At 36.3% G+C, this 14,956-nt stretch overlaps 1 protein-coding gene across 1 annotated transcript; it reads right to left on the bottom strand.

The window, feature by feature from the left end:
* Nucleotides 1–304: 304 nt before the first annotated feature.
* Nucleotides 305–14,507, bottom strand: VIP (vasoactive intestinal peptide). The gene is made up of 7 exons (XM_072140966.1): nucleotides 14,181–14,507; nucleotides 13,157–13,273; nucleotides 8,484–8,624; nucleotides 7,157–7,261; nucleotides 5,655–5,786; nucleotides 4,865–4,979; nucleotides 305–593 (listed from the first exon to the last, which is right to left on the bottom strand). Exons 2-7 carry the CDS (start codon nucleotides 13,261–13,263, stop codon nucleotides 585–587), a joined length of 609 nt encoding a protein of 202 aa, XP_071997067.1. The 5' UTR covers nucleotides 13,264–13,273; nucleotides 14,181–14,507; the 3' UTR covers nucleotides 305–584.
* Nucleotides 14,508–14,956: the final 449 nt, after the last annotated feature.

Genomic DNA, 14,956 nt, shown 5'->3' with positions numbered 1-14,956 from the left:
TGTCATGTCTCAAAACTGTCTGAGGGTTTGAACAACCTTGTGGTCCAGAGGACCCAGTCAGAGTCAATTGGGTTTTACAGTGCAGTACAAGGAATGGAAGATGAACTCTGATTGGCTACTGTGGGCAATAAGGACCCCCTTTTGTTCTCATACACACCAACATAATTTTGCCTTAATTAAAGTGGAATGTTTTCAAAAGGCTACACTTGGCCTTCCTTAGCCTTCAGCCTTGTTAATAAGATGAATCCAATGCTTGTGTTTCCCGCAATTGTCCTACAAACTGTGAGACTAACTTTTTTCTGTGTTCATCTTTCAAATGCATTTATTGAATAAAGATTTTGAAGCATATGAAACCACAGGCTTTTCAGGAATTTTGCATATCTATGTACAGCTTTAGGGGGAGATCTCTAAAGTAATATTTACAGTGTAAACATCAACTTGTATATATAAGAAAACATATTTTCCACAAGTTTCAACTCACAACATTGGTTTTGGTTTGAATACAGAAGTAATCTCTTTGAAATGCTATGTCAAACTCAAAAATATACTAAACTGTTTCCGATTAAACAACTCAATGGCAATCTTCAAAGGTTCTGAAAAGAAAATGATAAAAGAAAATTGTTAGAAATTCACACCATCCATATAATATACAGTTATAAGAAAAACAGTACATCCTCTTTAAAGAGGACCTTTCACCATATTTTGACCACCCTGAGTAATAATGCCTGGTGAGAAAGGCTAACAAGTCCCCATATCATCTAAAATTAGCTGGCAGTGGCTCATGTCTATTGTTTGTGACTCTTCTCTCTCTCAGGCTGCCAGTGAACAACACCCCATTATTCTGACTGACAGTGCTGTGTCTCCTCAAATCACTGTTTTGCCTCCCTGTACTTAGGGACTGTCTGTCAATTTTCAGCTACAGACATATAAAGCTCCATGTACAGATGGGAAATATTGCATCATTTTTTTTTACATGGTGCCTTGTGTTACATTCATGACATGTGACCAGTGACATCAGGTCCTTTAAACTTCTAAGAATAGCAAACTGTACACCATGTATGTCATTACATGAAATCACAGCAGCCTCCATGGAGGATGGAGATGAGTAGAAGTCCATGGAGGCTTGTGTGACATCCTGTGGTCATATACACGCACAGGGTACAGTTTGCTATTATTAAGAGGCTAAAGTACCTGAGATCATGTCACTCTGGTCACATGACATGAACTGTGACCAGTAAGGAGGCATAAGGCATGGGGAGGATTAGATGGAAGGGGGCCGACGTGCAGGCGATGCCCCCCTCTGATGCCACGTAATATAAGATCAAAAATTATTTATGTGGATGTAAGCGAAAGTATTTTTGGCTTAAAGAAGGTTGTCAATCAGTTAATAGGCTCTATAGCAGTGATGGCTAACCTATGGCACTGGTGCCAGAGGTGGCACTCGGGGCCCTTTCTGTGGGCACTCAGGCCATCACCAGAGATGACTCCTGGTATCTTCCTGCAGTCCCAGACAGCCCAGGACTTGCTGTGCAGAGGTATTTTAAAGTGACAGCTCTACCTGGGACTATTTTCTGCTTTATTGGTGTCCTCAGGGGCCGGTATCAATGAAAACTGTGACAGAGAAGGGAGTATAAATCACAAATAAAATTTCTGTGTTGGCACTTTGCGATAAATAAGCGGGTCTTTGTTGAAGTTTGGGCACTCTGTCTCTAAAAGGTTCGCCATCACTGCTCTATAGGAACCTGTCACTGGCTAAATATGTGCAAATGTGGTGACAGTTTCCCTTTAATTTAATTTTGATTTGTATGTCAGGCATTGTAACTTTTTCGCCCCTATGCCACCCACATGCCAAGTGATTGTGATGGGATGGTGCACTTTTTATTGCTTGTTCCAGGAAAAGGCCCAGGTTTTAGTGCCATTCTATGTAAGGATCTGGTGTAGAATTTATCCGGAAACAAGGGTTTGTAAGGTGTAAGAGGGCGGAGTAGTGACATCACTATCCTCTACACCAAGACATCAGGATGGAGAACAGGAAGATGCCTGTTGAGGACTCATTTTATTGGTGTTTCATTGGTGAATTACCTCTAACATAACAAATTGCTTACCCCCTTACCGACATGTGTCGTAGTATTATGTCACATGCCGACTGTGGGGGTATAGAGAGGGCTCACAGGCTGAGCCCTCTCCATACAAATAAGATGTTTGCTGCATATTGCAGGAAACACCCACCGGAAAACACCCAGACAACCTCTTTAAGTTATCAATTTCTGTAAATCCCCTTTATCTTCATACTCCACTGTTAGATGAGGAATTTATAAAGTCACTCTTTACAGGCGGTCCCTGGAGAGTCTAATCACCTCATAGCCAATTATCCTCTTGGTATGGAAACAGTTAATCCACAGGAGAAAGAGCAGAAAAGGGCACTCATCCAATGCACTTTTCAGTTCTGAAATTAAGGTTGCTTTAAGGTTTAGTTACTCTTTTAGAATAATCCCCACTATGGGCATCAGCTTCAAGACATTTTTATTCTACTGGTGTGATCCCTGAACCATAGACTGTTCAGAATCCTGTTCCCCAGACCAACAACACTACTGGGGACAGGACTCCTTATATCTTACAGATCTATGATAGAAGGAGTGACTTCTTCACTAAACATTACTGCCAAGACGGTAATCATCATATTACAGACTCACGGGCTGACTCGAGAGTCGGCATAAAATCCTTCTTTTAATCATGACATTTATAATCCAGAAATTTAGTTTTGTTGAACAAACTCATTTTGACAGTTGTTATAACAGCCGCATTGTTATAACAGACAGAATTGCAACATTTATTAAATATAATCAGCATCTTAAAATATTTATATAAATTGTAGCAATATAATGAATGGTACAAACGTGACTTCAAACAAGCCCTAGATGCTTACAATAAATTGATGTTTAAATAAAATCTTAATTCCATTTTGAGTTTTCTTCAATATGCACTATCTTGTTTCAGTTTAAAGGAAACCTACCATTTGGAATGGTAGGGGTAAGCTATAAGTACCGAGCACCAGCTCAGGGTGAACTGGTGCCGGTACTTACTTTCGTTAGTGTTATAAACCGCGGTATCGCGGTTTTAACAATTTTTAAACTTTAGAGCAGGAGAGGCTTCCGCGCTGCGCGCGACTGTGCGCGCGACATCTGCGGTATTTCCTATGTAGGCGCGCGCCGAACCCTTTTCTGCTCTAAAGTTTAAAAAGTGTTAAAACTGCGATACCGCGGTTTATAACACTAACAAAAGTAAGAACCGGCACCAGCTCACCCTGAGCTGGTGCTCGGTACTTACAGCTTACCCCTGCCATTCTAAATGGTAGGTTTCCTTTAATTATAACCAATAGTATCAAAGTAATTGATGGTAATTAATATCAAACATAGGTTTTAGTATTCAGTGGACTATTCACTTTCAAGATGATATATCAAGAGTCACAGATGGTCAGCCTAAATAAACACTACAGGAAGCAGCTTCTGTACTTTTTACTTTATGATCCCCTCATGAGCGGCCTAACCATTATATTTGAAAATATTTTAGCATATTATTGTCAGAGAATTTACTCGAACTCTACTATATTCTAAATAGCTTAACTGTGCAGCAGCACATCAATATCTTGACATATAAATAAAGGAAATCTGCTGTGGACATCTACTAAAATCTATTTTTGTTAGAAGATCCAGTGGTAGATTGATGATAGCTGCCTTTTCCCTATAAATGTTTTACTATTTCTTGTAAAGCTGCCTATTAGTTTTTATCCCCATTAACCTCTGAATGTAGTTAGCATCTACATACAATAAAGTTAAAAATTTGGTAAGTAGGTTTACAAGAAATAGTAAAACATGTACAGGGATGAGGCAGTGATCAGAAATCTACCTCTAGATCTAGAAAAAAAGTAGGTTCCAGATGGTAGATTTCAATTAAAGAGAGTCTACACCAGTGTTACACAGTGGTTACACCAGTGTTACAGTCTGCTGGCAGCATGTAGTAGGTAAACTCACTGTGATAAACCAGATTTTATTTATTTTATGTCCATTATGCTATTTCTGAGATATTCCCATTTCAATCTGCTTGCTTATGAGGCAATTGGTGCACCAAGGGCTGTTCCTCAGCACAAAGAATACTTATATTCCTTCCCTCTTCTAGTGTCGCTTCATACTTCTCACATAAGAAATCTGAGGGAGAGGAGGTAGTTTCATCAGGAACATCAGTGCTCAAGTCTTAAGGATACAATCATGATGCACCAACTGCTTCATTAACATATTGATTAAAATAAGGATTTAGCAAAAAACAGCATAATAAACAAATATTACTTTTGATATTATTGTGCATTTCTCTACAACATGCTGAAAACAGATTACAATGCTTGGGGGACTTCGTAGAATTCCTTTAAAGTATTATTCTAAAGACTGCATTCAATGTGGTCATATGTAACCTGTAAAAAAAATGGTATGGTACAGGTAGCATACGGCCGTATGCTACCTGTACCATACGTTTTTTTTTACGGGTTACATACAGCCACATTCATGGACATGGACAATATGTCCAACCATTTGTATTGCCTTTGTTAACATCGTACCGTACTGTACTGAATACTAGGCATATAAAAATATAGAGCATGTTCTACTTTTTCCCATATTTCAGTTCTGTACGCCCTAGAAGTCTATGGGGATGTATAAAATACGCGTTACATATGTGCTGCATACGAATGAAAAGGGGGATAAAAGTAAAGTGAATCATTAAGCCACTATAGGTTAAAAAGTGACATAGAAAAAAGCAAGCTGGAAAGTCATGAGGATGAGTAGAGAAATATCAAAAGCAATTAATTACATACCAATGGTAGGTGGTTCAGCAACTCATCAATGGTGGCATCATCATAACTTTCTGAATATGGAGCTTGACTTAGATCGGCATCTTCTCGAAGACTTGAAGGATTGATATCCTCTTGACTATAATATATAAGAGGTACTTTGCTTTAATATTATTTTCACCCACTATTTGTATAATAGGAGCTAAGTTATTTTATTTAGTTTAAGATAAATCATCTAATTGCTAAGGAGCAGGTTATTTGCTCCACCCTCTCAGATGTTTGTATTAGGATGCCATGCAACTCAGAGATATGTGTGTTATGTCTATTATGCATATAGCACATTATTGTCATATAGTCTCCATCATTTCATAGTGTATGGCCTTTTTTTCCTTTCTATTTTAAATATAGATACAGTAAAAATGCTTTGTATACTTAAAATAATATCCATGCTCAGACTTACATTAAATAGTCAATAGTAATATAAGATAAGATATACAAAAATGTAACCAATTTCTTAATAAGCAAAAAAAAATACAGCACTGAAGTTAGTCGAAATCTAATCTAAGTAGAAATCTAATACTTTTAAGTCTCTTTTTGTACTACTGAAAGCTACTGTTATAATATGAACCATAATAGGATTCTATGGATTCTTTCATTAGATGCAGCACATAGCAATCATTTTACTTGTCTGCAAAGTATCCAAATTAATCCCTCAAGATAATGACAATCATGACTAAGTACATGTATTTGTCCCACTGCAATTCATAGAGTTAGTGATATTATAATTAACGTCCTACTGCTACTCCATCAATACCTTCTTTTTCCTGTAAGAACTGAGTTTAAGTACTTCTTTACTGCCATCTGCTTTCTAAATCGACTGTAGTTATCAGTGAAGACAGCATCAGAGTGGCGTTTTACAGGGGTTGGATCTTCCACAACATTGTTACTAATTAAGAGAAACAAAAAGTCAAAGCCACATTTGGTTATTACATAATTTAAAGCATGAAATGTAGAGTTTTGAAAAGTACAAAAACATTGAGTGAATCATTGAAAAATTTTAAACCACAGACCTACTGTCTTTACATATTTTACCAATAGTTTTTTCTTCCCTGATTTTTTTTAATCAATTTATTTCTTTCATTTTTCAAAATGAAATACTAACTTGTTAAATGATTTGAAATATTTTGTAACCTGGTTATAAGTATCATTATTTTGGTTGACTGAAGAAAGACTATTCCAAAAAAGCCTTTTATTTCATTAAATTCCTTATCTTCACCACAAATACCTGTATCTAATTTATTATACAGTGTCCTAAAACGATCCTTTGTACCACATAATTTAACATAAAACTTGTACATATTTATGTTGTCATCTTATTTGGCAAGTTTACTTATTTGGCAATACCTTATTCTGCTGGTAAAAATAAATTCCCATTGTATGTCAAATGAACCATAATGGTTTTACTTAATAACATTTTTATTAAAAAGAATGAAGCCTTTGTTTGTCTAGTGCTCACTATACGGTGTTCTGTTTAGTGTCTATAGAATCTTAGACAGCTTTAGCAGTGGGGACATCAAAATTATAGCTATGACACTTGTGTGAACAAAACCGGATTCAATTTTAGATTTCCATATGAGTCTTATGAAACTTATGCTCACTATTGATTCTATAAATGCTATATATATTAGAATGATAATAGAGGTTGGTTGTGTATTAAGGAAGACATGTTAGTCTGTATATAACATTAGAATGACAAACCATTTAATGTTAAATTGCAAGTGGTATCATGCTAATTCAACCACATTTTATTTTTGAACAAATCAGTATGTTTGATATATGCAAGTGTGTCCAGTTTGTGATTCAGTTATTAGCCCACATTTCTTAAAGTGTTTACGCCCATTTTCTGTCTGACTCTGCACTGAAAAGAACATGCAAATTGCTTGTAAATGTATTATTAAAGTTTTGTGTTGCGGCTTCAAGGTGTCCAACAGACAGAAAAAATGGGCACCTAAAATTGCATGTTACTGCTTAGTTTGCACCACATTTATTAGTGATGTGCGCCACAATTCTGCAGCATGATCAAAGTGCACCAAATAATGGGTGCACACTTCAAAAGCAGTGCAGGGGGCACCAGATTAATGAAGATTGTGCGCCAGTTTTGATCTGGTGACTCTGGACACTCCAAAGGCATGTGGGCCATTTTTGGTTCATAACATTTAGATAAAAAGTTTCATTTCATGATTGTATATTTAGACTTTATATTGGTTTATATATCTATAATTAAAGGTTTATAGAAGATGGATCATTAAATCTCACCTGACTCTCTTGCCAATTAGGGATTCTAAATATCTTCTTGCAGACAGTTGGCCCAAGAGCTTACTGTATCCACTAGTGAAAAGTCCATCAGCATGTCGTGATGTTCTGGTATAATAGAAAAAAAAGTTAAATTTTATTTTTATACAAAGTAGTATAAAATTGTTACCTATAAAACACAGGAGAAATCTATGAATTGATGGAGACAATTTGGTCCTGCCAGATATATCAAGACGCTCAGGCCTTTTAGTATATCCGGCGCCTGAACGTGTAACCAGGCAATTCTACAGAAGGCCCTTCCTAGTATAGAGTTGCACCAGAAAATTGGTGTGAGGATAGCATAAAGAGCAAAAAAGGTTAATAATAATAATAATACTTTATTTATATAGCGCACACAGATTATGCAGCGCTGCACAAAGCTTGCCAAATTGGGACCTCACAATCTAAACGACCTATCAGTATGTTTTTTGGAGTGTCGGAGGAAACCAGAGTACCCAGAGGAAACCCACGTAAACATGGAGAGAACACACAAACTCTTTGCAGATGTTGACCTGGGTGGGACTTGAACCCAGGACTCCAGTGCTGCTAGGCAGAAGTGCTACCCACTCAGCCACCGTGCTTCCCCTGGTTTAAGATGAGTGGACCCGTTGGTCAGCCACTGGCCAAACGTAGCCATTACTAGTTGATAGGGGAATAAATTTTCCAGATTGGCTGTTCAGGCACTCCAGCAATATCTCCAGGTCAGGTCAGGACCCATTGGGTCCGCTAATCTCTAGCCTTGGTGAATCCCCCATTGTGTTAAAGTTCATGTGAAATAAATGAAACAAGAAGAAAGCAGTTGAAATATGCAAGCAAGTTATCCACCTTCTCCTTTGATGCGCCGTTGAGGTGATAACTTGCTGTCAACATCCAACTGCTGGAACCACCACCAATTCTAACAAAAAAGGGAGCAAATGATCTCATCTCAGGATTTGAGGAGATCTCGGTTGGTACTCTACACTTATTTTTAACTTGGAGTTCCTAGATTCTCACTGCATAGCAAGCATTCACCATCATAACACAAATAATAGGTCAAATTATTAAGAAATTCTTAGGACAAGGGTACAAGGAGCACAGTGCTCATAAACAATAAATCTACAACTATAAATCTGTATCTGTAGCATACGTTGTCAAGGAACAAAAAAGAGAACTTAAAACTCTAAAACTATGGAAAAAATAAACAAAAGTTTGTTATTATTTCCAAAGTATGAATTTAACTGCCAACTAATCGTTCTCCACATATCAAGGTACAACTATGGACTATAATATATAGTGTAACTATATTGTGTACCTGCCAAGTCCTTGAGCCATGTCCAAAAAAAATTTGTCATTCTCTGGTAGAGTGTTCTGCAAAATGTCTGTCTCTTGTTTTAATGTCCCTTGTGTCTGATCAGCTTCATTTGCTCCCTCAAACGACAATCTGCTTCCTAGCCTAGAAGTTAATACATTTGTTATTTACGTGAAACACAATGAATAGTGGCTTATAACATTACCTATATATTAACATATTGTAATATAATTATAGTAACAATTGTGATACTCTAACCAGCTTAACAAAAATACTGTATAGACATATTGGGGCACATTTACTTACCCATCCCGTCGCAATCCCCGAGGTGCGTTGTCCAACGAGGATGAAGTCCGGCGCGATTCACTAAGATCGTGCGCCCGATATCCTACATGTGTCGCTTCCCCGCTCAGGTCCCCGGAGTTCACCAACTTCTTCCCGATGCATGTAAGTGCATGGCTTCTGACACAATTTTGAATGTTAAATCCCACTCTTAGTCCGAATCAGTCGGGTTGTCCAACTGCCACCCCCCACGATTTGTGTCGCATGAAAGTCGGCTCCAAAATCCAGTCACTTGCGACAAAAACCCCAGTTAAATGCGCGCAAAACAGAAATAGTTGGGAAACCCATCGGAAATGCGGTCCTCGGACCCTCAGTAAATGTGCCCCATTTTTCTGTAAAATATATTATGCCAGATGACAAAGTTGTGTAAATATATTGTCAAATATACCATATGATCTGCAAAAAAAAGCTGTATCAAATATCTCAGAATTCATGGTGACATACAGATTTTTTTCCCAGACCACTGAAAACATGCACAGGACAATACCAACAAATCATTCATTGAAATTGTATTTAAATGACTTTGCAAGTTTTACAATCAGGTTTTAGCAACCTGAAAATAATCATATCAAAAGCTGTCTCACTATAGAGTATCCCAACAATCAGCAGTGATCTACTAGAAAATCTAACAGCAAGTGTTAATTGCCATTTAGTACAACAATAGGTACAATTCACCCATATATATCACCCATTGATTTAAAGGGGTATTTCTCATTTCAACAAATAAATGTTATTGTTTGTATAATAAAAATGTATACAGTTTTACAATATAATTTCTGTATCAATTCTTTACAGTTTTCTAGATCTTTGCTTGCTCTCAATCTATAGAAAGCTTATCTGTTTATTTCCAGTGGACAGAAATCTGACCATGATCACACAGGTGCACGGCTCGTTATAGCACACATGGTCAGGTTTCTGGCCACTAGAAATAAACAATGAAGCTTCTTATAGAATGACAGCAAGCAGAGATCTAGAAAACTGTGAGGAATTGATACAGAAAGTATATTGAAAATATTTATATTTTTTCATCATGCAAACAATAACATTATTTTGCTTAAACAAGAATACCCTTTTAATGCTCTATCCCCATAATGCATGGTTTGGGAAGTAAGAAGACTTATTAGGAAGACTTTGCCATTTAATGCCACATCTGTAGGCATGTGGAGACTTAGTCATTGATGCTCCACCATTGGGGGATTCTGGGAAATATGCAAATACGTTTTCCAGGATGGGACAAGGAAAACATTGCTTCTTGACTACCTTGTAAGGCAACCCCCAACACCAAGCATGCCTTTTTATCAGGGAGCCTATTGACGTGATGCAGGTTAAAAGCCAAACCAGTATATATATATATTCCATAAGGCCACAAAAGTAAGAAAACTACATTTGTAGACCCTCAATCTCTCAGTCTATCTCATTACTCTGATTATCTGAATACTCTATATTAGGAAACTACTCCATAAGTCTGCTACTTGAAAATGGGTTGTCTAAACCAAACAACCTCTTTAATGTTGCTTCAAAAGAAGATAAGTACCCTAGTTATAAAGAAGGGCATTTTACTTCTGATCCTACTTCTGATCCTATCACTGATAAAATTATATGAGTCACTATGCAGCTTGTTGGACCTTATCTTTGTGGTCAAAACTAACAGGTTGGCACCTAAATAAATAGGAAATATATGAAGAGATATAAGAAATTTTCATAAATGATGTTCATTGAATTCTAGCCAAGTGTATTGATTATGTTGAAGTTAAAGTTCTATTGATATGAATTTTTCAAATAAAATAATGCAAAAACTTTCCTGATACATGGCAATGGCTAAAAGGATATAAACAAAATCATTGTGAAGAAAGCCTATTCATACAAGGTTTCATAGAGACAAGGATAAAGGTTTACACTGAGCATGCCTTCCATGACTAGTGGTTTATTTAATTTTTATAACATTTCTTAAAATCTAACTGTAAGTCATGGACCAGTTCAAAGGCTTTAATGAGCATTATTACTTTTATTATTTAAGATACTGAATGTCTACTTCTGCATCATACCCAGATTTGTTTATGTTTATTTCTGAATTTAAGGCTGGATTCACACGACCGGTGCCCGCCGTACCGTAGCACGGTGGGCACACGGCAGCACGCGGGGAGAGGAGGAGGGGGAGAGCGCTGCTCACCCCCGCCCCTCTCCATAGGGATATATGGCGCACTGCGCCGTATGCCCTGAAAAAATACGACATGTCCTATTTTTTCACGGGGCACGGAGCAGTACGGTGCCGCACGTGTGCTGCACCGTACCGCTCCCGTAGGGCGCCGTGCGCCCATTGCCGTCTATGGTGGACGTATATCGGCTGTATATACGTCGGCCGTATATACGTCCCCCTTGCGGTAGTGTGAATGCAGCCTAAGGCTTTTATATTTGTCAAAAACAATAAAGCTGTAACGGTGTACTTGTCCAGGGCACATGTGGCCCATCAACCCTTCCAAGGGTTAGTTAATTGAAACCTGGTACTTTTGCAATATCTGGGTATTGCTTTCATGTTTCACAAAACTGTTTCTTGTTTAGTTTTCTTTACAGAAAAATATGTCTTTACAATCAATATGGATGTAATGATTTATTGAGCAAGACGATCACATGGGTTAGAACAACGATGCAGTAGTTAACATGGTTTATTTGAAATACTGTGACTTGATATATTCATAGCCAAGAAAACACCCAACCTGATCAAATATCATGCAATATTTGGACCTATTCACACTATCCCATGACTTTCATTACTAGAAGCAATGACATTTTTTTTATAAACCTGATTCTGTTAACTCCCACCTATTTCATAGTGATTAATAATAGGTGGGAGTTTTATATATTTTTTTTTGGTGGGTAAGATTATTATAGGAAGGAATGATAATCATGGGTGGTTCAGATATATGTGTGGATCCCTAGTTAGAACTATATTTGGGAATCCCCTTATGAATAGTACCAGTCTGAAAGGCAGAGTAAATGCATGGGCATCCTAAAGAGCCTCACTGTGGGGCTACCAAAAATTACTTGATTTGCTTTATGGGTAAATCCACCGAAAACACTATCAAAGACACCAAAGGGGCAGCATATGATTTTGTGCTGAAGTCCATTAACTGATTTTCTTTGCATAGCAGAACATTTCAACATGAACAATAGGTAGAAATCTATCCGACAATATTCTTTACGATTTCTTTTGTGGTTGCATTTTGCAACAGTTACATTGGTTTACAATTTGCAGTTGCAATCTTAGCAACTGAACAGTTTTTTTTATATATGTGTACACATAGTAAAGAATTCTCAACCTTTCCATAAATACAAAGGAAAAATATATTATGCTTACTCATGATATCTATGCTAGTATTTACCAATCCACTATAACAGCAGATTTAATAGAATGTCATAAATAATATGATTAAGAACATGAAGCATAATTCAACTATTGTTTGTTACCACACACATAATAGTATCAAAATACATTTTATTTGGGATTTTTTTCTCATTTTATAAAAATGAGTAAATGGCTTATTATATGTATATTGTACATTTTTAATACATGAATTTCCTGTTCTACTCTGATATTCTGTAATTCTGTTTTACTATGTTAAGTATGTTTGTTGGATGTTATGATTGAGAAGGGTTGGTGGTAGGTTGTCTGGTTGGTGGTAGGGCTATGTCATCTTTTAAGTACATTTACAAACAGAGAAATAATCTACCATTTTGGTGTTGATTAAATAGTAACATTAATAAACTGCTACTAAATGTAATACTTTCTTACAGGAACTTGTTAACTAACATTTTATTAGCAGCATGAGCTATGTTGAATGTAGTAACTATGAGCATCCTAAACTAAACCAAAGGCAATTAGCTACCTTTGCCCTACAAATCTGTCAGTCTAATGAATACAGTACCCTCTGTCTACTGATATAAATCTTTGCAAACCCTACAGTTAAACATTTCATAAACAGGACACTTTTTATCAATTTCTATATAAAACAGACATTTCAATGAATAGCAGTAAAACAAGAATCAAGTTACAAAATTACCTAATATAAAAGTTTTATGTTTGTTGTATATATGTAACAAGCACTCACTGCCTCCTTTTTTTTTGTAAATAAAAAATGTAAAGCTCATTGAAAACTTCCCAAGTTCCTAATGTCAAAATTCAAAGGGCCAAAGGATTGCTATATCTAATCCAACTGAATGCAAAGTTTTGCAGTGATTTCAAATACACTACATCTTGTTTGAAAAGTATGAATGATGTAGTTATGTACTTGTAGTTTTGGAGATATTTTTATAAGTTTATCAACATTTTTTCTTACCTGCTATTAGAATACGTCCCTAAAGGAGGTAATGCCTGTGCTCGGAGGTAGAAAACACTGAACAAGGTAAACGACACCAGAAGGTGGAAGATGCTTCTATGATCCATTGTTCTAGCTCTGTTGGACCACAAATCATGTGCAGTATTGTCAACATATTTTTAAAGTCTTACAATAGTGTGTACATTTTGATAAACTGTATTGCATTCCATGCTTATTATTACTATGAATGGCTGAAAATATGTTAATTTCAAGTGTAAAAGACAAATCTACTCATAAATAACACTGAATGAGCGATAGATTTTTAAATATGGCTCTTGCAATCAAATATCGTATGTTTGTAAAGTGCATAGTCTTCTGTAATCACTGCATTTAGCTGTACTTTCTTAGTAATATATGTATCCTATTTGAAATACCTCTGTATGAAATTTAAAATCTATAATTTAACTCTATCACATTTAAAATGTATTTTCATTTAATAACAAACATATGTCATCTAATTATCTATTTTTCTATCTATTCATTATGTACTTTTCCATTTATGTATCCATCTATCAGTCTGTTCATATATTTTTTTCAGCCATCTCACATTTCAAAACTACCAGTAATATTTTAACATCTGCTCATCTTCATCTCATATAAATTGTCTTTCTTTCTCTCTACTCCATCTATCCGTCCATGAAGTCTTCCCATTTATCTTGTTTGGTGTCAAGTTTGTTTCATCTATTTGCTATGTTTAAAACTTCCATTTTTGCTTTTATGTACATAGCTAACATCTATGGTACATTATGTTCTAACTATTAAGCTTAATTTATGATAGAATACATCATGATCTAACGTATCACTCACAATTTTTAGTGATTGTACCATACTAATGCAATTTCTCTTATATTTCACATCAAACATCACCTTTAATATCTAGTTAGCATTTATTTTATATTCATATGTGTGTGTGTGTGTGTGTGTATTATATATAGCAGTTACTTTGTGTTAACTTATGCATAAGACTATAAACTATGTTACTTACTTGCAGCCTGCCTCTTCACTGCTTTATGTCCTTAAACCAGGGCTGACTTTCCAGAACTTCTTGCTTGTCACACAAAGGATGAGGCTCTATCCTTAGTGCTGAAACTCTCAGCCAAGTCTCCTGAAAGCAGACGGAGGCTCTGCTGCTGGAAGTTGCTTGTGATCTTGTCCTGCTTCCCTCCTGCACTTCTTGTCAGGCAGCTTCAGAACGTCTCATTTAATACAGAACCTGCTCCTATAAAACGAGTGGGAAGAAGGGCTGGTCAACAAGACTAACTCGAGTGGCTTATGTGAAGACGTCACTCCACATCCCAGGAGGATACACTAAAAAGTCGTCATCACCTCCTTGCTTAGGACTGCAAATGAAGTCCCTATATGATCAATGGATTCCATAAGACATGACTATGTAGCGAGCAATTTACTTAGATAATGGATGATTACAACACACTTGTAACTGGACTACACAATGCATCAGTGCCTGGAGCCTAGCTGCTATACATAGGCACACCAGTGTACTGTCATTAATTCTACACATCCCATTGAAAGACCTTATTTATTACCAGGGAAGATTGATTTATTGATTCTGTTTAATTTACAGAAAGGATTTTAATTAAACATGAATATTTGTCTGACACAAACCACTTAATGACACTTTACTTGTCCTCCACGTGTTGGAAATTCTAGATACAGTAACAGATATTATCATTGTCATTTGTAACATCCAAACATTTACAGTATAAATTGTATAGATAAGATATATATTTATAGTGGATAAAT

This window comes from Engystomops pustulosus, chromosome 3 (assembly GCF_040894005.1).
Source record: "Engystomops pustulosus chromosome 3, aEngPut4.maternal, whole genome shotgun sequence".
Lineage (NCBI taxonomy): Eukaryota > Metazoa > Chordata > Amphibia > Anura > Leptodactylidae > Engystomops > Engystomops pustulosus.
Note: the sequence above shows the minus strand (reverse complement) of the source record. Positions and strands in the feature narration are given on the sequence as shown.

Excerpts from the sequence above, each read along its gene's own strand:
- VIP (XM_072140966.1), bottom strand. The coding sequence starts at position 13,263 with ATGGATCATAGAAGCATCTTCCACCTTCTGGTGTCGTTTACCTTGTTC. Across the intron at positions 7,262-8,483 it reads ATGGCTCAAGGACTTGGCAG|AACATCACGACATGCTGATG; the intron begins GTACACAATATA and ends CTATTATACCAG. Across the intron at positions 5,787-7,156 it reads CTAATTGGCAAGAGAGTCAG|TAACAATGTTGTGGAAGATC; the intron begins GTGAGATTTAAT and ends TCTCTTAATTAG.